At 43.9% G+C, this 21,766-nt stretch overlaps 1 protein-coding gene across 1 annotated transcript in view; it reads left to right on the plus strand.

Annotated features, from left to right (window-relative positions):
• The window catches only part of HSPA12B (heat shock protein family A (Hsp70) member 12B), a 230,372-nt gene that overhangs the window by 178,754 nt on the left and 29,852 nt on the right, over positions 1 to 21,766 (plus strand). Inside the window, exon 11 of the mRNA XM_030190980.1 lies at positions 11,724 to 11,982. Coding sequence (XP_030046840.1) covers positions 11,724 to 11,982 — 259 coding nt within the window. The remainder of the gene's footprint in view (positions 1 to 11,723; positions 11,983 to 21,766) is intronic.

Below are 21,766 nucleotides of genomic sequence, written 5' to 3' on the forward strand. Positions count from 1 at the left end.
GCTGAGGGGCCAAGTGCAGATATATAGATGGGGACAAGATGGGTGGTGCAGAGTCAGTTAGGATAAATAGGTGGGATAAATTAGTCTAAAATATATGCACTATGTATTTTTTATTTCTTTACTAGCCCCTCCAAGTAGACAATCATGGAATACATGCTTATGGGCCTCACATGGAGCAGTATCCACTGTACCTGTATTTATTGAGGTTTGATGTCATAGCACCATCTAGTGTTAGATGGTCAAAAAATATTGTAAGAATTCCAGATGGAAAATTATACAATACACAGAATTGTTCCATATGCAGCAAAAACACTAACAGAATATTAAGAATTGGCTTAACATCACATAATGAGATAACTTCTGCCCACATCAGTTCCTTCCTTGATCATTTTTTCATAAATCAGCAGTTCCCAAATTCAGCAAGAGAACCTGACCATTTGGTGAAATGGACTTATGTACTAGATAATTCTTCATGCCTCAAAAAATCAGTCTATAAGGTCCCATGGCCTCTTTTAGCTGCTACAAACTAAGAGGGTAAGCTATCAGTGTGGGCTACCATTAAAGATGTGTTATTTTACTGTTAACCTCAGTTATTAGTAACTAGATCTCATTGCATAAAATGGGATCTGTGCTAAAATAGCATGAGTTAATGGCAAAATAACATATCTTAACTGTAAGCCACTAAGATAGCTACCCCTCTGGAAGTTTCAACCACAAAATGGACATGTAAGATAGACACTCTTTAATTGAATAGAACTGCAGCTCTGTGGAGCACCTTTCTCTCAGTCAGTAGATAATAGTCACAGACAGGGGCAGCGCAAGGCAATCTGCTGCCCGAAGCAGGGATGAGATGCCCCCGCCCCTGCCCACTCCTGGTCTGGCATCTCCTCCCTTTTGTTCCTCAACCCTCTTCCCCATGTTTACCTTATTTTTTTCTTTTCCAAAAGGCGACAGAGGCAGTGATTTCCATAGGCTGCTGTTCAGCGGTGCCTTTGGCACTGGCCTCTTCGCTGTACTGCGTCCTGCCCCTGAAAGCTACATCAAGAAGTTACATCAAGAGGCGGGCCACAGTAGGGAGAAGGTGGCAGTGGCAGGGCAGCCTGAGGGAATCGCTGCCACTGCCATCTTTTGGAAAATAAAAAAATAAGGTAAACGTGGGGAAGAGGGTTGTGGAGGGAAGAGGAGAGTGCTGCCTGAGGCCCCCGCCTCAGTTGACCTAATGGTAGGGCTGCCACTGATCACAGAGACTTTATAGAGATGTAATATCCTGTGGTAAATGTACCTACTTTGACAGAATATCATAGCAAGGCAATTTGCCAGGGCTGCTATTGATTACGGGATGGGAGTTGGGTGAGCTAGAAATTTCCTACTTTACTTTTTTTTTCTTTTCATTTTGCAGTATTGTATCCATCCTTTTAGATGGGCAGTGCTGTAGAAGGGAAAGTGGAGGACTTATTTCCCAACCACAGATGTCTCTATTTCTACTTGTTTCTTTTTCTTTCCACAAGTGTGACTTGAGTGGCTTTTTATAGTGGACATTTCTGGTTCCCAGTGTACTTTCTTTTCATTTTTTTTTCACCTGTGTTTATGTTCTGTTCTCTGTGTTGCTCATTTACTTGCAGACAGACTTTCTTATAATGCAAACTGGGGATTTCTGCTGGAGTTTTTTTTTTAATTATTATTATTTTATTTATTTATTTATTTGGCTTGCCAGTTTTCTCTTCTCCTTTTCTAAGCTTTCAGCTCAGTTCACCTGTTGTTCTTCCTCCTTTGTTTTCCTACATCCTCCCACCCGAACCCAAATCAAACCAGTGATTGTGGTAATGGTCCTTGGCCAGGAACCCCAGTCTGTGACTTCCTCTAGGAATCAGCGCACATGCACATCAATGAGTATTGTCATTATGCAATGACTGAAACTGTCCCCCCCCCCCCCCCAATACTTTTGAAAGTCCTTCTATTTGTCACGTTTGTATCCTTTGTTGTTTCAGTGGGAAACTGTCACATGGATTTCTGAGAGGTTATTAATGTCAGAGTTAAGCCTTACATAAGAACATAAGAGTAGCCATACTGGGTCAGACTAACGGTCCATGTAGCCCAGTATCCTGTTTCCAACAGTGGCCAAACCACGTCACAAGTACCTGACAGAAATCCAAATCGTGGCAACATTCCATGCTACCAGTCCCAGGGCAAGCAGTCGCTTCCCCATGTCTGTCTCAATAGCAGACTATGAACTTTTCCTCCAGGAACTTGTCCAATCCTTTTTGAAACCCAGATACGCCAACCGCTGTTACTACATCCTCTGGCAGAGTTCCAGAGCTTAACTATTCGTTGAATGAAAAAATGTTTCCTCCTATTTGTTTTAAAAGCATTTCCATGTAACTTTCTTGAGTGTCCCCTAGTCTTTCTACTTTTGGAAAGAGTGAAAAATCGATTTACATCTATTCGTTCTATACCACTCAGGAATTTGTAGACCTCAATCTTATCTCCCCTCATCTGTCTCTTTTCCAAACTAATGAGCCCTAATCTTTTTAGCCTTTCCTCATATGAGAGAAGTTCTAATTCTGCTATATCTTTTTTGAGATACTTTGACCAGAATTGCACACAATACTCAAGATGTGGTCGCACCATGGAACGATACAGAGGCAAAGGTAGATGGTGTTTGGGTGTTGTGTAGTCAAATCAGAGTAAGCAATGGGTCATGCAAGCTGGCCCATGACTCATTTGACCTATGTAACCATAGCAATGAGTTTGTGTCTCTGATTGCTTAAAGTGAGATGCTATACTGGTATTCATTTCCTCTTCTATTTGAGCAGCAGATGCACAAGGTTATCGTGCTGAGAGTGTTTGCTTTAGACTGGTTATAGCCAGTCTAAAGCAAACATTATTTAGCCAGTAATGCAAAAGGGGTTTTCCATGACTCTAATGTGTGCCATTAGGAGCCACCAAGAACCCCATTCAAATGTATTACAGTGAGCTTATTAGTATTTTAATGAGCGGTCACAAGGGATGCACAGGTCCAGAGCACCTAGCTCTAACCAGCAAACTTTATGGCTGCTCTGGAGCTGTCAGAGAGGACGGAAACAGAGGCAGGCAGCTGCAAAGGCTTGCCTTCTTGTGCTCTCTACCTCTCACTTCCCGATCTCTCCCCCCCCCCAAACCGGCGACTGACCTCTCATCCCCCATGGGTGACCCCCCCCCCCCCCGAATATTTTTCCAATATTCCCTGGTAGTCCAGTGGACCCTGGAGCTCTCCTTATACCCTGTCCCGACATACCCAAAGGCAACAATGGCCCTGGTGGTCTAGTGACCCCGTGCCTCCTCCCAACCCCCCCCCCCCCCCAAGGCAACTATGGCCCTGGTGATCTAGGTACCCCATGCCCCCTCCTGACCTACCCAAAAACAACGTGAACTGACTCCCTCTCCCTTCCTGTACTTGGAAAAGATGGAGGCAGGAGGGTGGGAGCAACACCTCCCATCCCCCTGCCTCGGGGCCTTCCCTGCACAAAGTGACGGCATCCAGCCCCGGCCCAGAGCATTTTGAGATGTACTGGGTGGGGCTAAGTACCATATAAGGAGTTTTGCTTTGGAGTTCACCAAATGACTGTATTGGAAAGGAGGTTAAAGTTAAAGCCTGCTTGTTGCAGCAGTTTGTCAAATGAAAGTTGAGTTCCATATTAAATCTTTGCAGTGCCATGTGGTTCCTGGACTGAAAAGCTGAGTGGAACCCAGAACTGGTGAAAGAATTTGGCTTCCCAAACCCCCAGATCACTATTCCCGACCACTGACCCACTCCGAAGCTCGACTGCATGTGTGCTGGAACTGATGAGTGAGGGAAGATTGACCCAAATGTAAAACTTAACTGAACTCTGTTTTGTGGCCCAGGACCGGAGCTGGCACAAGGGTGAGAACCAGGTTACATTAGTGATAGGAGGAAATGCAAAAGTGGCATAGTGAGACTCAATGGTGAAGGGGAGGAATATATAGAAGTTGATAAAGATGAGGCGGAATTGCTTAACAAATATTTCTGTTGTGTGTTCACAGCTGAAGGGCCGGTAGCAGGACCACAGAAGACAAACACAAATAGGAATGGAGGCATGGTAGTCCCTGAACGATTTTTAGAGGACTGTGTTTGTGAGGAGCTGGCTAAACTAAAGATGGGGTTGGATGGCATACATCCAAGGGAGGGTACTGAAGGAACTTATGGAAGTTCTAGCAGCTCGGCTGGCTAATCTTTTCAGCGCTTCTTTAGTTGGGACTTGTCCTGGAGAACTGGAGAAGAGCAGATATGGTCCCTCTCCACCAAAGAAGAAGTAAGGAAAAGGTGCAATGCTCAAAGACAGACACACTGTATTCCATTCGGACAACATGGCTGTAGTGGACATAATAAACCATTTGTCTGCCAAGACCCCTCCCATGTTATCACACTATTCAGGGAGATAGTTCTGATATGCATTCACTTTTACATTACCTTCAGAGTGGCTCATATCCCTGATATCCACAACGCGATTGCCAACTGTCTTTCTCGCTTCAAGTTTGCAGAATTTCAGGCACTCACACCTGCAGCCCATCAAGATAGGACTCCGGTGCCGCCTGCTATTTTGAGATTTGGCCTCCTGAAGTCTGGGATTTGATCCTCGCGTCATTGTCTCAAGCAACCAGGAAAAGGTATGTTGGAGCGTTTCAGAGGTTCCTTGACTACTGTAAGGACCTCAACCTACAGCAAACTGTATGGTTTACAATGGAGACCCTGTTTGGTTTTATAATGAGTGCTAAACAATTAGTGGCACTTGCACAATGATGTGTTCACAGTTAGCAGGAATCACCTTCCTCTTAAAGGCTGGTGGTGAGGGGAACCCCATGGGTCTCTTTGCAATAAAGCAGTTTATGAAAGGGTGGGCCATGGAGCAGCTGCTCATGCAGGATAGTCGGTGCCCGATAACTCATCAGTTGCTGACTCAGATTTTGGCATCCTTTGCCTTTCTTTGCTATGACCACTTTGAGACCACTGTGTTCAAATGCGCATTTTCCTTGGCCTTTTCTGTGGCCCTTCACTTGAGTGAGTTGGTTCCCCCCACTTCTGTGCAGACCTCACCCACGGGACTGCTAGTCTTCATATCTAGGTCCAAAACCAATCAGAGAGCCAGGGGTCGCCATATCACACTGGGTAGGCTTCAGGGTTGTCCAACATGTACAGTACAGAACCTAGTCAACTACTTGGCTATCCGCTGGGGCAGTGCCCCTTGGATCCTGACCCACGAAAGCTCCTGCCCTCTTACACACTTCCAATTTGCACAAGTCCTCAGACTCACTCTTAACAGCTAAGTGCTACAGGGCCAGGCTTTTGGCACACATTCCTTTAGTATAGGTGCAGTCACGACAGAGAGTCAGCTAGGCCTCTCAGGGGAACAGATCAAGGCATTTAGAAGATGGCATTCCAGCTGGTATAAGATTTACATAAGACCTGAAATATGCTCAATACTCGTTTTGCTCTTTTATTGCTCTCTGGTTGCTTTTCCACTGCTCTGTGTGCTCATCTCATTATATGCTCTTCTTGTAGGTACTCGCACGGTCTGGATATACGGCAACTCATTCATACACTGGGCGCATAGAAGGGCATCATCTCACCCACTTGGCATGAGTCTTGGTCTTTTTGCGGTCAATGTGTCTGTGATCTGGCTGGGACAACATGAAATGAGATGGGACTAGCTAATGCCAGCTCTGCTTCAGCAATTGCAAATGCACACCCACCCATGGTCCTTAATTACTCACCTGAAGAGAAACGATCTAACCTCAACCCATAGTGTCAAGCTCAGGCAAAAAATTCAGAGGGACATCCTTGACATATGCGAGGTTTTGTCCGACAACTCATCTGGTCTGGTCCTACATCATTCCACGTCGGGTATGGAGGGGGGAGAGAACACATCAGGCTGTGGAAATGATAAGAAGGAAGATAAATAGATGGTCAAGTTTATGCATGCGATACAGGGCAGTAGCATTCCCCATGAATTGATAGTGGAGACATGCCCTGGCTTCTCGCCGTGACAGGGTACACTTATCAGACATAGGTCTGGACATATTCAATACTGACATCCAGGATGCTGTTGACAGATTGCTCATCACAGATGCCCATAGCTGAGGTATCTTTGGTGGGGGACCCGTGGAAAGTGAGGTGTCACTGTTGTAGGCCTTGGCAGGTAGAGGGAGGTAGCCGAGGGATACAGAGATTGCGAGGGGGCCATTGCATACACGTGAAATACTATTTTGCACCCCCGAGAGTGGGGGAACTTGCTGGCAGGACAATGTGAGGGTGGTCACCTGTCTTCCACAGACAGGGGAGCCCAATTGTCCAAGCACAACAGAGGCGTGCAATGGAAGCCGCCAGGAGCCCCCCACCCGATTTTGATGGTCAGGTGGAGGGGCTCTGGTAAGCGTAGGGTGGAACTGGGTGAGCTTAATATGGCACCAGGGCAAAGAGATACAATGGAAAGGTAAACGAGTTTAACAGTAGTAACTATGTGAACTCCCTATCATCGGTGAGCCCCAGAGTGGCAGTAGCCCCTTCGGGGCAGACACTTGGGTATGATCTGCCCAGTTAGGTTACCTCCCCTAGACAATCAGCCACAAAGTGTTAGTAAGTTAAGGGTATTCATGTGTAAATGTTATGGTTAGATATATTGATGTTACAGTAATTGTATTAAATGTTATGGTTAGCTGTTAATGTTAGAAATTGCTTTGTAACTGTGCTGCGGCCATTGTTAATAAATTCCCACCTTTTGGAAGAATGAAGACTCCAGCACTGATTTTGAGGGGGCAGGGAAAAGTGAAGAGGGAAAGGGGTAAGGGAACAAAGGGGGAAGAGGAACCCAGTGAGCACCTACCCTAATTGAGGCTAGTGAATTCATGGAACGGCCTCCCTGTGGAAGTGGTGAATTCAAGAAAGATTGGGACAAGTACATAGGCTCTCTAAGGGAGTGACAGGGAGAGTAGATGGCATGGATTTGCAGATTGGATAGGCCATATGGTCTTTATCTGCTTACATTTTTCTATGTTTTTATGAAAGCTTATTGTGTCAAGAAAATCTCCAAATATTGTTAGCTAATCCTAGGAGTTCCTTAACCAGTTACTGATGTATCTCTGCAATCCTTCTTTTTAGTTACATTGCCTGCCGTGGTTTTTTTTTTTCTTGGTCTCTAACCCCTCCCCCTCCCCCATTCAAAAGCATTTAACCGGCCAGGATCAGCCCCTGGCCGGTTAAATGCTCCATAACCGGCTATCGGGCAATATTCAGCGGGGGATAGCTGGCTATTCCCCAGCTGAATATTACTGGTTAGCGGCTAGTGGATAACCAGTTATATTGGCCGATATAACTGGCTATCCACTGATTTTCAGCCTGAGTTTAGCAGCCAGGTATGGCCACTTGAAAACGTGGGGATATCTTTGGCCAGTTTCAAGATAAACGGCTAAGTCTGAATATCTACTTAGCCGGTTATGTTGAAGCAGGATAAAAATAAAACGTATATTCAATGCCAGTCACCGGAAATAGCCCGGCATTGAGTATCTGGCATCACCGCGGACTGCAGGAGTTAGCTGGGGTAACTCCTGCAGTCTGAATATCGGTCCCTAAATACTGTGTCTTAGATTTGACTTTGGTCATTTTCTTAGATTATTTCTTTTCTTTTATATTAACATCGCCTTCATTCATGTTTTATACTTTGAATGTAAAATTTAAAATGTTATAAATATTTTTTTTTTAAAAAGGACCTCTGTTCAGACAATGGTGATGAACCCTATGAGGAAAGAAAAATACTTGATCTGATGCTTATGAAAAGATGAAATGTCTCTGATATCCAAATAGGTGCCATTTGAGCACCAGTGATCATCAGGCAAATCAATATCAGCTTTAATCCTCTGTGATATTATTTGTTGATTTTTCTTCTCGGTAATGTATGCTGGATTATTGTTCATTCCTCTAATAGAAATATACACCTTCATGATCAAATTTTTTCATATCACAATCAATTTTATTTTAAGGAAGGTTGCCTTAACACATTGTCCAGACAAAACGTCATCCTAATGTCATAGAAAAAGCTTTTCACTGAACTAAGTAGTTCCATTAAGTATTGACCAGTGGAACTATACAGCTTCAAGTCATCTACAAACAGCAGTTTCCCAGGATCAAAGTCCACTGCACTAACCACTAGGCTACTCCTCCACTCGGTAGTCAGTGGATTAAGTGCCCTAGAAAGCAAGAGTGATGACAGGGAGCACTGCTGAAATATTCTTTTCCGGATAATAGTAGGAATAACAAACTGCCCACTCTCATACCAAATGCAGTGTGGTTTTGTCACATTCTATTATCCAGGAGTCTAGGATGCTATCAAAGGCTTTCTTAGTCAGTCCACACTGCAGTGAATATTTGCCTTTTTTTTTACTATCGGCCATAATGACTTCTTTCCATATGATCCCCTCTTATTATCCTTATGTTATTGGAATCAATATGATCAAATATTGTCAGCATCTGTTGCAGTGAAGAGCTTATAGACTGTAGGTAAACACGATATTAGTCTGTAATTTTGGGTAATATTTCTTGGGTCTCCTTTTGGAAGGTAAACCGATCTTCCTGTTATTAGCCACTGTGTTGTTAGGTCTGGCTGCATGAACAATTGATCTTTGCAGTTTGCCAGGTCTTGGTGAAGGGATGTTAACTGTTTGAGCCCACACTTGGTCACGCCATCTGAGCCAGGGCTCTTCCAATTTGGTGCACTTTTTAAGCTGCTTTCCAGCTCTTTTGCTGTTACTTTAGGCTGTCCCCTAGCTTTGATGTTTGCCTTTTATCGAGTTCTCCTGAACACTTGGTAGCCCTTTTGCTTCTTGGTTGTGCTTTACAGTTTTCATATAATTTTTTTCAAAACTTTTCTGCTTCACACTGCAGTGTGTAGTGGGTATCAATGGGTTTATTAAACATTCCTGCCAATATTCAACCAGCAACAGACAGCGTATTTTGAAACACAGTCGCTAGCTAGATTAGCCATGAATATTCAGTGCCAGACCATGCCCAGGCACCAGCACTGTATATCTGGGGCTAATTTACACTGCTTGGCCTCTGGAGCTTATGCAGGTCCCGGCCAATATTCAGTCAGAGCCCACATAACTTTATTTGAGTTTGAAAGCCCTCCCAATTCCCCTGTCAAACAGTCCCCTTCCTTCCTATCCTCTCCCCTCAGCCTGCAAGCATCAATACACCTCCCCTTCTCCCAACACCAAATCACTCTCTTTGAGGTCTAGGTAGCCCCCCCCCCCCCAGCCTAACTGTCTCCTTGGTGGAACTAGTCGGGTCATTGGTGACAGGAGCGAAGCCTTCTCTCTCCTGCCCCTTGCGGCTGCACTTGCAGAATGGCGGCTGTGACCTTTTGTGTCCTGCTTCAAACAGCCCCACTAGGAACACCAAGGGGACAGCTAGGCCTAGGAGAGGCCTACCTAGACCTCAGGGGGAGGGATTTGGGGATGGGGTCTCGTTTGGGGGGAGGGAAGAGCATTGATGCTTGCAGGCTGGGGGGAGAGGGTAGGAGGGTGAAGGGCTATTTGGGAGGCTGGGAGGGGGATTTGGAGGGCTTTTAAATGCAAAATTAATTACGCAGGTCCCATCCGATATTCAGTGCCTGGGCCTACATAGCTAAGCAGGTAACGTTAGGATTGCTTTTGAAGTGTCCTAAATTCACCCGCTTAGTTATGCAGGTGCCAGCACTGAATACTGCCAGTACCTGCATAACCCTCCAGCTTCTCCCCAATACTGTCACCAACATCGCCCCTGACTTGCCCACTTTTTTGTTGAGTGGTCTATGGGGATTTTCAATAGCACTGTCCAGTTAAGTGCTGTTGAGTATCCCCACTTAGACAACGATAAGTGATTTAAGCGAGCAATTGGGGCTCCTGCCCACTTAAGCCTCTTTGAATATCAGTTAGATGGTATTCTCTGAAAGCATTGCCCTTTTATTCTATTACTTAGCATCTAAATTTAAACACCAATTGCACACCGGTATGCACACAGCAGGTGCAAAAATGCTCACGCATTCAAGAAGAAAGTACTGATAGTAATTGCCAAATAAAATCACCATGTGTCCCTTTCCTCCCCTGACTACACCTGCCCTCTCTTACCAATGAGTATAAAGTACACATATAAATCAGTGTGCATACTTTAACCGGCAGGCCGAAGGGAGGAGGGCACAATTGTCAAAAGGCATTTTAACACATGTAAGCACATGTTTGCCTATGGAAAAACCTTTAATGTTTCTCTTCCTGTTATCAAAATAAAAAGGATCATTTAAAACTAGGGGTGGGCATTTAATTCACTATTAATGTGATTAATTTCTTTTTAAATTAACTACGATTACATTTTTTAAGCATGATCAAAAATTTTAACGCCTGTCTGTTGTCCTACATTGCTTTCTCTACCCTGCTTATTCTATTTCACCGTGCCAAAATGTAGCAGATGGAAGGCATTGGTGTCATTTGCAAGTAGTATGTGAGATTTACCCTATGAAGTGCCAGATAAATGTTAGGATAAATGGAGGGGGGGATGCTGGACCTGTGTGCAGGGGCGGGGGTGAGGTCAGCAGTAGGAGAGGAGAGAAATGGATGCCTATGTCAAGGATAAAAGGTTCAGCAGCAAAAAGGGAGACACTTGGGTGTATGTACACAGGAAGGATGCAGCAGGTGATGAGAAAGGTAAGTACCTGCATGAAGTGGAGGAGGAACAATGTGCTGTGGGAAGGAAGTGTGCGTATGTAACTTTTCATTATATTCAACATATTGAAAAAATTTCCATGCATTGCGAATTTACTAGTACCAAGCCATCCAGCCCAGAGGTGTGACTAATCATGTGATTAAAATTTTTACTACCACGATTCATTTTGATTAAAATTTTTCATCATTGCCCACCCCTAATTGAATAGCATGTTGTGAAGGATAATCAGCCAAGCAGAGCATCTGCTCAAAAGGGCATTTGGGTCAATGGTAAAAAAAAAATTGGAAAAGCATGTGCCCAAAATGCATGCCGTGACTAAGCACGACCAACCGTACCATTAAAATGTTTAATCACGTGGCTTGCTGTGATTTAAGGGGCCCTTTTACTAAGCCATGTAGGCGCCTGTGTGCGCTCAATACACACCAAAATGGAGTTACCTCCTGGCTACCACATGGTCCTTGCCGTAATTTTATTTTGGCGCATGTTTCTGACGCACGTAGCAGATGCGTGTAAGTCATTACTGCCCTGTTAACACGCAAGACCTTACCGCTAAGCCAATGGCTGGAGGTAAAGTCTCAGACCCAAAATGGACAAGCGCCAATTTTGATTTTGCCGCACGTCCATTTTCGGCAAAAATTTAGAAAACACCATTTTTTTACAGGCGCACTGAAAAATGAATTTGCACGTGCCCAAAACCCGCACCTACACTAGCGCAGGCCTTTTTTCAGTGCACCTTAGTAAAAGGACCCCTAATTTTTAATCATTGCCCACCACTAACAAAAATATATTTTACTTATTTATTATTAGGATTTATTTACTACTTTTTTGAAGGAAGTCACTCAAGGCGGTATACAACAAGAATAAGTCAAACTGTCAGCTGTAAAATAAGTCAGCTGTAAAAATATTAATAAAGACATACGCTTTTAACCAGTGCCTTGAAGGTTTTGATCGGCCTCTTTTGTGATTCTCCGTTCTTCAGGTGGGCCCTATGGATCTGTTGGTGTCGATTTGGCTTTTGAAAACATGCTGTGCCAGATTTTTGGAGAAGACTTTATCAGGACTTTCAAATCAAAGCGCCCTGCAGCCTGGGTTGATCTGATGATCGCTTTTGAAGCCCGTAAGAGGACAGCAGCTCCACACAGATCCAGCCACTTAAACGTGTCCTTGCCCTTCTCTTTCATTGACTTCTTCAGAAGATACAAAGGGCAAAATGTGGAGACTGCATTGAAGAAAAGCGGGTAATGCAAACTCTTTTATCCCACATTGGATCTATGGAGATATGTATATCAGCTGCTGGAAAGAAAAAAGAGGGGTCCTTTTACTAAGGTGCACTGAAAAATGGCCTGAGCTGTTGTAGACATGTGTATTGGACGCATGCAGGTCCACTTTTCAGTGCAGCTACATGCAAAAAAGGCCTTTTTTTTTTACAGATCTCTGATTTCACGTTGCTTTTTTGTATTGTTTTTCACGTTAAAGCTCAATGCTCTTTATTCGTATTTCATATTCATATTTGGTCGAATAATATTTTTCATTATTCGTATTTGGCCAAAAAGTAAAGGGACCCCGTTTATTGTGCTGCAGTTAAAAGGACCCTGCGCTAGCGGCAGGGGCCATTGTTGCTGCACACTGATACCCTTTTTACCGCAGGAGGTAAAAAGACTGAAAAAAGACATGGGCAGGTGGTAAAATTGCTCTTACTGCGTGGCCATGTGGGGGGAGCACTTACTGCAATCCATTGAGGTGGCGGTAAGGACTCCTGAGCTAACCCGGTGGTAACCCCCTGCTGAAATATTTTTCAAATATTTCCTCTAGCACTGGAAATGCACGCTAGAGGTGGAACTACAGCTGGCGCCCATGTTGGACCGGCGCTAGTTCCGGCTTGCTGAGCGATAAACCCACATTGGGCTTACCACCACCCTAAATATGCTATTTGGTACAGCTCTAATTCAAAGCAATACTACAAGAATGAACAAGGCATTCAATTCTGGGGTCCTTTACAAAGCTGCAGCAAAAGGAGTGGCTTAGTGGTTAAAGCACCAGTCTTGTAATCCAGAGGTGGCCAGTTCAAATCCTGCTGCTGCTCCTTGTGATCTTGGGCAAGTCACTTAACTCTCCAGTGTCTCTTAGATTGTGAGTCCTCCTGGCATAAAGAAATATCCACTGTACCTGAGTGTAACTCACCTTCAGCTACTAATAAAAAAGGTGTGAGCAAAATCCAAATAAATAAATACAAGGCCTAACAATCATAGAAGTGCAAGACAGATTTATTGCTAGAATCAGTTGTGCAACAAGCAGACTACCATCCAGTGTGATTACACCACCTTTGGCAAGTTTTGCTCTCCTTTTCCTCAGTGGTCCAGAGTCATTTGAACTAGTAGGAAATTATCCAAAGCGCTAGTTCAGGGGTACTCAAACCTATCCTAGTAAGATTTTCAGAATATTCCTAATAAATATGCATACTGTCTTCACAATATATGATGACTACATATTTCCAAATTTGCTACAAATTTTATTAAATGTACTAGAAATATATCATATCACATACGAAATCCTCACCACATACCACATTTCATTTTACAAACAAATAATTTCACAAATCACATATCTTAAACATGTACTCTGTAGGGTTACTCTGGTAGTTGATGAGTGCTACAATCAATGTTCCTTCAACAGGCAATTAATTATCTTCCAGATTTACAAGCAAGAAAAGTCTCAAAAGCAGGATATACATATATCCACATATGATAAAATTCCAAAATGCATATCGCTGTTATCTTTGTTGTTAATAAAACCAGTCATGAATATCACTGCAGATCATCATTCCATACTTACTTTGTATTCAGCTCTCCATCCAGAGATCCCCACTGACAATTTCACATTTTGGAAAAACATATCTTGATAGATAGAGCAAGAAATAAAACTTAAAAGAGACAAAATAAACCTTGGAGGCCTGGGAATACATAGCCCTCTATCTCGCACTTAGAATTAGCACCAAAATAAAAGCTGCAAAGAAAATTTAAGATAATAAATTACAATATCATATAATGCAATCTAATATAATATCAAACAGTAGTAGCTGGGCATCGGTTGTCCCAATTCCTCGACCATTAAAACTTAGAAAATTGAAAGCAAAGTTAAATGAAAAGTAAAGGGACTTATCTCACATAGGGGTCTTTTTACCAAACGGCGGTAAAAGGTGGTCCTGTAGGGTGAAAATAAGTAATTAGGACAATAATTATTCCCTGATAATACTTATTACAAGGTTCCTAGCTCAGTCTAGGGGATTTATACAGGAACCTTGGTGCTGGCACCCTGCCAGTGTTTTGTTCCCCGCCAAAGAACCAAAGCCACATCACAGATGATAATTATTATTATTTATTGTAGGTAGGAAAATAGAAACACTCTGCAATAGCTTATATGCAATATAATATCTCTTACTGATATGCACACTAACAAAATATATTTAGTCTTGTCTGTATTAAGTTTTAGCTTATGGGAAAGCATACAATTATCTAACAAATTTATACAACTTTGAACCCTAGGAGTATCAATCTCTGAACTAGAAGGTCTATGATGTCATCTGCGTAACTATAAGACAAGAAACCATTGTTCTGCAAGAAATACATTAAACATTAATGGGGAAAGAGGACAGCCCTGGGGAACTCCACAAAGGTTAAAAAGGGGTTGGACGGTTTCCTAAAGGACAAGTCCATAAACCGCTACTAAACGGACTTGGAAAAATCCAAAATTCCAGGAATAACATGTATAGAATGTTTGTACGTTTGGGAAGCTCGCCAGGTGCCCTTGGCCTGGATTGGCCGCTGTCGTGGACAGGATGCTGGGCTCGATGGACCCTTGGTCTTTTCCTAGTATGGCATTACTTATGTACTTATGTACTTATGTAACTACACTCTGATTATCCTGAGACTATGTACAGTAATGATTAGAACAGTACAAATGATATCCTAATGATCCTTATGAAAACTTATCACATCTTATGCAAAATACACATTAGCAGCTGTCCCTGACCAAGAGCTGACATAAACCAGTCGTACTTAGATAAGACCACTGCCTAACCCCAGACTAGGAAATATATTACTGTGATCTCACCACACTGTCCTGATGACAGCTTCAGATGAGACCGGAGCAGAATCTCCCCAGACGCTATCTCAGCTGTCTGTGTCTTTTATGTAGTGCAGGTCTTTCTCAGCAAACAAGCAGGTTCCCATCTCTCCGTTGGTTATCAGAGCCAAAATCTCTGCCTCAGGTATTTGCACCAGTTATGCAGGTCACAAGGTTGGTATCATACAGTCTCTAGCTCACCCCGAGCCATGCTGGATTTCTCAAGTCCTTCACAGGTACTCCTCCTCCGAGGGTCTCCGACTAACTTCTCCCACTCTTCCAGCGTTCTTCCAGACCTCTCTGTCAGGGGATCGCCTGGACCAATTAGCCTCTCGTACAGTCCAGTGCATGGGCAAGAAGAGTTCTTTGTTTTATGACCTTGGAGATGGTAACTTCTGGTGCCATGAGTATGACTCCCTTCCCAGCCTCTCAGAGATAGCAGGGGGATGGTTGGAACACAGAATGTCCTTGGCTTCAGCAAACCTGTCAGTGATTTTCCACAAGCTGAAGCTGGATCTTGCTGACATAGAGATGTTCAGGTCCGAGGGTTGCAGCAGCCATTTTATTGTACCAAGATGTCATAGGCTTGTATAGGCCAAGACCAGCTCAGGCTAGATCACAGGGAAATACCCCTACAGTCCGCAGTGGCGTTGGCGTGTAGGTTTGCTGTGCGCCGAGACCACCTTTTTCCGCCGTTGGTAAAAGGGCCTTTTGTCAGGAGCAGGAGTGTAGCCAAACTTCGGCGGGAGGGAGGTCCAGAGCCTGAGGTGAGGGGGCACATTTTAGCCCCTTCCCCGGTGCCGCTGACCCTCCCCCCACTGCCGCCACCACCACCACCAACACCACCAACACCACAAACTTTGACCCCCCCCCACTGCCGACCCTCTCGACCCCCCTCCCGCCACCAACCCTCCCCCACCGTAGCCGTTTGTTACCTTTGCTGGTGGGGGTTAGGGTCCCCTGCCAACAAAGGTAGCTGACGGCCATGGTGGGGGGGGGGTCAAGAGGATCATCGGCAGGGGGGTCCAGGGCCAAATCTACGGGGGCCCAGGCCCCCGTGGCCCCACGTAGCTACGCCACTGGTCAGGAGGACCGGTAAATGGCTGTGCAGTAAGAAAAATATTGCCGTGCGACCTTTTGCAGCTGGAGCCTGTGCCGCATCCTATTTAGGAGATAGTGAGGGCTTCGACAGTAGCACGGCACTGCCCGATTACCTGCAGGCATATCCTCCAGCACTAGAAAATAAAAATGTATTTTCCAGCACCAGAAGTGGTACACCGATTTGACATGTGCTAAGCCCACGTTACCCCTTCCGCCCTTTAGTAAAAGGACCCTATAGTCTGGGGAACCTCATTGCCAAAATATGTATCAGAGATTACTATTCCCTTGGGCATAAGAACATAAGCACCGCCATACTGAGAAAAGACCAAGGGTCCATCAAGCCCAGCATCCTGCCTCCGACAGTGGCCAATCCATGCTTCAAGAACCCAGCAAAACCCATTAAAAAAATAATAATTTTTAATAATGTTCAATGGACTTTTCCCTCAGGAATCTGTCCAAACCCCCTTTAAACTCCGTATGGCCAGATTATACTGTTTTTATTTTTTTTTAACGCAAGCATTTGTAAGTGTTCTGTTGTCAAATCTGAAATTTCAAGATTTTATAGAAAGTGTTACTAGCCTTGATGTAACCCTGCTTAATGTTCCTACAACAGTAGGTATAACCCAGTATGAAACTGTAGACCATCTAGTCAGTGCCTGTAGCAAAATAGCACAATCCATCTATAAACACCGCCGTGATCTAGTGACTGAATTAATCTGTGCAAAAAGTATAGTTTTACTGTAGTAAACAATTATTGGAATCATACCATTGAAAAGATTGCGGAAAATGATCAGGTCAAGACTTTAAAATACATACTGACAGGCACTTGGAGACCAACTCTTGATATCACAGTCATAGAAAAGAAATAAATGAATGATTTATAGATGATGTAATATGTGGTGATAGTACAATTGATGAAAAACAGCTGGAAAAAGATAAATAGCTGTGATTTACAAATTGAAGTGGAAAGACTGGAGGAAAAAAATCAAGGGTAATAACCAGTTGCAACTGGAATGCTTGGATCAATACCACGTGGATTCCCAAAATACTTGGAAAGTTGCAAGTTAATAGACATAACCCCATCAATTTTGAGAAAAAAAAATTACCCTACTCAGAACAGTATACATTTATTTCAGTGATTTATTTATTTATTTATTTATGACATTTATATCCCACAGTATTCCCACCCATGGGCAGGCTCAATGTGGTGTACAATAGTTAATAAGCAAACAATAGTACAAAATACTACATACAAGGTCACAAGAGGGAGAAATAAATAACTGAGGAGGAAAAGGAAGAGAGGGGAGGTGATAAATTATCACAGAGAGAGCCATGGGTTAAAAGGGTGTGGCACCAGAAGGGCTTGTAGCGTATGCTCTGCCAAAAAGGAAGGTCTTGAGTCGCTTCTTGAAGGTCAGGTGATCTGGAGTGAATTTGACCTCTCGAGGCAGCCCTTTCCACAATTGAGTGCTGAGATAAGGGAAAGAGGAACCATAGATGGTCTTATATTTGAGGCCACAAGGAGCTGGGTAGTGGAGATTGAGGTACGAGCGCGCCGACCTTCGGGAGTTCCTGGGCGACAGGTTAATGAGAGTGTCCATATAGGAAGGGGCTTCTCCATAGATGATTTTGTGCACCAATGCGCAGATCTTGAACGCGATGCGGCCCTTCACAGGAAGCCAGTACAGCCGCTCGCGTAATGGCCTCGAACTTTCAAATCTTGATTTGCCGAAGATGAGTCGAGCTGCTGTATTCTGAGCAGTTTGTAATTTTTTTAGGAGCATGTTTGTGCATCCCCCGTAGATACTGTTGCAGTAATCAAGATGGCTAATTACCAGAGACTGGACTAGATTGCAGAATACGTCTCGAGGGAAGTAAGGCTTGATACGCTTAAGCCTCCAAAGAGAGTAGAACATTTGCTTGACTGTAGAGTTCACGTGCTGCTCCAATGTCAAAGATCTGTCAACCAGGACTCCCAAGATTTTTAGGGAGACCGAGATAGGCAGGACGAGCTCAGGAGTAATTAATGTAGGAGTCCTGAGTTTGTTATAGGGAGAGGAGAGGATCAAACAGTGCGTTTTCTCGGCGTTGAGTTTGAATCGAAAAGAATTGGCCCAGTCGTGCATGGTGTTAAAGCCTTGCCGAATCCTACAGGTAATTTCATTTAGGTCTTTCTCAAAAGGGATGAAGATAGTGATGTCATCTGCATAGATAAACGGGTTTAGTCCCAGTTTGGAGAGAGCCGTTGCCAGAGAGATCAACATCACGTTGAAGAGGGTAGGTGATAGTGGGGAGCCCTGTGGCACACCGCAGTCTGCTTTCCAGTGAGATGATAGATTAGAGTTGGCGTGTACTTGGTAGGACCTGGATGTAAGAAAACCTCTCAGCCAGGCTAGTACGCTACCACTTGCACCAAAGTAGTCTAGGAGCCACAGAAGTATACCGTGGTGCACCATATCAAATGCACTGGACATGTCGAACTGCAGGAGTAAAATGCTCTTCCCTTCAACTATTTCCCTCTTGAAGTTGGATAGGAGAGTGACAAGTACGGCGGTCTCAGTACTGTGGAGCGGTCGAAATCCTGATTGCGAGGTATGTAGAATATTAAATTTGTTCAGGTGCTCACTAAGTTGTTTATTCACCAGGCTCTCCATGAGTTTTACGAAAAGGGGAATGGATGCTATTGGCCGGTAATTGGACAGATCACTACTTTTTTCCTTAGCGTCTTTAGGTACCGGGGTAAGCAAGATGTTACCATGGCTTGCAGGAAACTTGCCTTTACCAAGCATGTAGTTGAGATGTAGCGTCAAGTCATCAAGGAAACAGGCAGGGGCACATTGGAGCAAATAGTTAGGGCATGCATCCAGCCTGCAGTACTTCCTAACAAATCTGCGGAGCTCCAGCTTGACGGAGTCTACAGAGAGAGTTGAAAAGCTTGAGAGTGAACGGTCTGCTGGCTGCTCGTCAGGCCCCGGGTCCAAGCCATTAATAAAATCACTAATGCTGGAATTGTTCTGCGGAAGGGTGCTCTGCAGTTTCTTGAGTTTACAGGAACTTGGGTGGGACCTGAATTAATGAAGTTAAAACCAGTCAACATTCATCATTCACCGTTTCAGTTCTTCAGTTCTTGGCAATAAAGCAAACACAATTATGAATATTCAATATAAACTAACAATAATTGCAGTTCAGATATTTAAGAAAACATAACATGGAAAGATAGAACAGCACAGGAAATAAAACAAATAGAAGTGAATGATAGAAAATCTAATGAAAAAAAAACAGAATAAATCATTTATCATAAGGTAACAAATAAGTCGTATCCAATATTCATTCATTTTAGTATTTATATACTGCTTAGACCTAAGCAATTTACAGTTTCATTTTACAGGTACTGGGTCTGTACTGGGCTCACAATCTAAGTAGTACATTGTACCTGGGGCAACAGAGGGTTAATTGCCTTGCCCAGGGTCACACAGAGCTGCAGAGGGAACTGAACCTGGTTCCCCAGGATCTCAACCCATTGCTGACTTCAGGCAGTGGCGGAATTGAACCCAGCTCCCCAGGTCTGCAATCTGCTTCACTAACCATTAGGCCAGTGAACCTAATAGTAAAAAGATAAAATAATAATGGGGGTCATTTACTAACAGCACACTCTAATACCATTAATGAGCATTATTTACCACAGGGCCCATGTTATGAAGTGGGCCTTGTGATATAATAATGCACATTAACCCCTGGATTCTCTATATAATGCTGAAAATTGCACGTGGGCATGTGCTCCATTTCTATGTGCAATTTAATTGAATAACAAACCAGTTAGTGTTGATAATTGAGCACTAATTATCAATTATTGATTCTAATCGGCAACAATTAGAATTTACACACGTGAGAGGAAGTGACATCACCGGAATGGATGGTTGCTCTGGGCTGAAGCTCCAACAGAGCCATGCTGATTTTGTGCTATAAATCCCCCCATTGGTGGAACCTTTGCTTTGAAAGTGCCTGAGTCCCTCTCTGATTGTACAATGGCCACTTGGAGAAAGTTAGAGGGCTACAAATACATGGCTGGTAAACCTACCATGGAAGTCCCGAAACCCATGAGCCCAGGAAGTGAGTCCAAGACCGCGATGGTGATGGGGCCTAGTTCCAGCAAGTACGATGTGTGCATCACTGGTTTGAGCCAACTCCAGGCTCCGCTCATTCTGCCTCGCCTCACCCTATGCTTGGAATAAACTTCCTGAGCCCTTACGCCAAGCCCCCTCCCTACCCATCTTCAAATCTTTGCTCAAAGCCCACCTCTTCAATGTTGCTTTCGGCTCCTAACCTTTATACCTTTCAGGAAATCTAGACTGCCCCAATTTGACTGCCCCTATTTGACTGACTGTACATTTGTCCTTTAGATTGTAAGCTCCTTTGAGCAGGGACTGTCCTTCTATGTTAAATTGTACAGCGCTGCGTAACCCTAGTAGTGCTTTAGAAATGTCAAGTAGTAGTAGTAGTAGTAGAGTTATCCACCATGCTAACAAATTGAATAAGTACTAATGCATAGGGGTGGACTGCCAGAAAATTTTCATTTTGTGTCATTTACAGAAACCGTTGTTTTATTTGGGGTTTTGCCCATTTTGTCGTTATGGGAGCTATATCATTAAGGGGTCCTTTTACTAAGGTGCGCTGAAAAATGGCCTGCGCTGTTGTAGACGCATGTATTAGACATGTGCAGGTCCATTTTTCAGCACACCTGCAAAACAGGCCTTTTTTGGGCCAAAAATGGACGTGCGGCAAAATGAAAATTGGCACGCATCCATTTTGGGCCTGAGACCTTACTGCCACCTATTCACTTAGTGGTAAGTTCTCATGTGTTAACCAGGCAGTAATCATTAGCATGCGTACAATGCCGATTACTGCCCTGTTAGTTCCCTGTGCCAGAAAATAAAATATATTTTCCAGCACGTGTACTGGACGCGCTTAAAAAATGAAATTACCTCCCAGGCCATGCGGTAGCCTGACGGTAGTTCCAAATTGGTGCGTGTTGGGTACGTGTAGGCACCTATGTGGCTTAGTAAAAGGGCCCCTAAGAGTGCATACTATTTTCATAGAGGACACACTTTTGGAAAGAGTTCACACATACGCAATGGTTTGCACATATACAGTGGGGGAAATAAGTATTTGATCCCTTGCTGATTTTGTAAGTTTGCCCACTGACAAAGACATGAGCAGCCCATAATTGAAGGGTAGGTTATTGGTAACAGTGAGAGATAGCACATCACAAATTAAATCCGGAAAATCACATTGTGGAAAGTATATGAATTTATTTGCATTCTGCAGAGGGAAATAAGTATTTAATCCCTCTGGCAAACAAGACCTAATACTTGGTGGCAAAACCCTTGTTGGCAAGCACAGCGGTCAGACGTCTTCTGTAGTTGATGATGAGGTTTGCACACATGTCAGGAGGAATTTTGGTCCACTCCTCTTTGCAGATCATCTCTAAATCATTAAGAGTTCTGGGCTGTCGCTTGGCAACTCGCAGCTTCAGCTCCCTCCATAAGTTTTCAATGGGATTAAGGTCTGGTGACTGGCTAGGCCACTCCATGACCCTAATGTGCTTCTTCCTGAGCCACTCCTTTGTTGCCTTGGCTGTATGTTTTGGGTCATTGTCGTGCTGGAAGACCCAGCCACGACCCATTTTTAAGGCCCTGGCGGAGGGAAGGAGGTTGTCACTCAGAATTGTACGGTACATGGCCCCATCCATTCTCCCATTGATGCGGTGAAGTAGTCCTGTGCCCTTAGCAGAGAAACACC

This window comes from Microcaecilia unicolor, chromosome 2, assembly GCF_901765095.1.
Source record: "Microcaecilia unicolor chromosome 2, aMicUni1.1, whole genome shotgun sequence".
NCBI classification, from domain to species: Eukaryota; Metazoa; Chordata; class Amphibia; order Gymnophiona; family Siphonopidae; genus Microcaecilia; species Microcaecilia unicolor.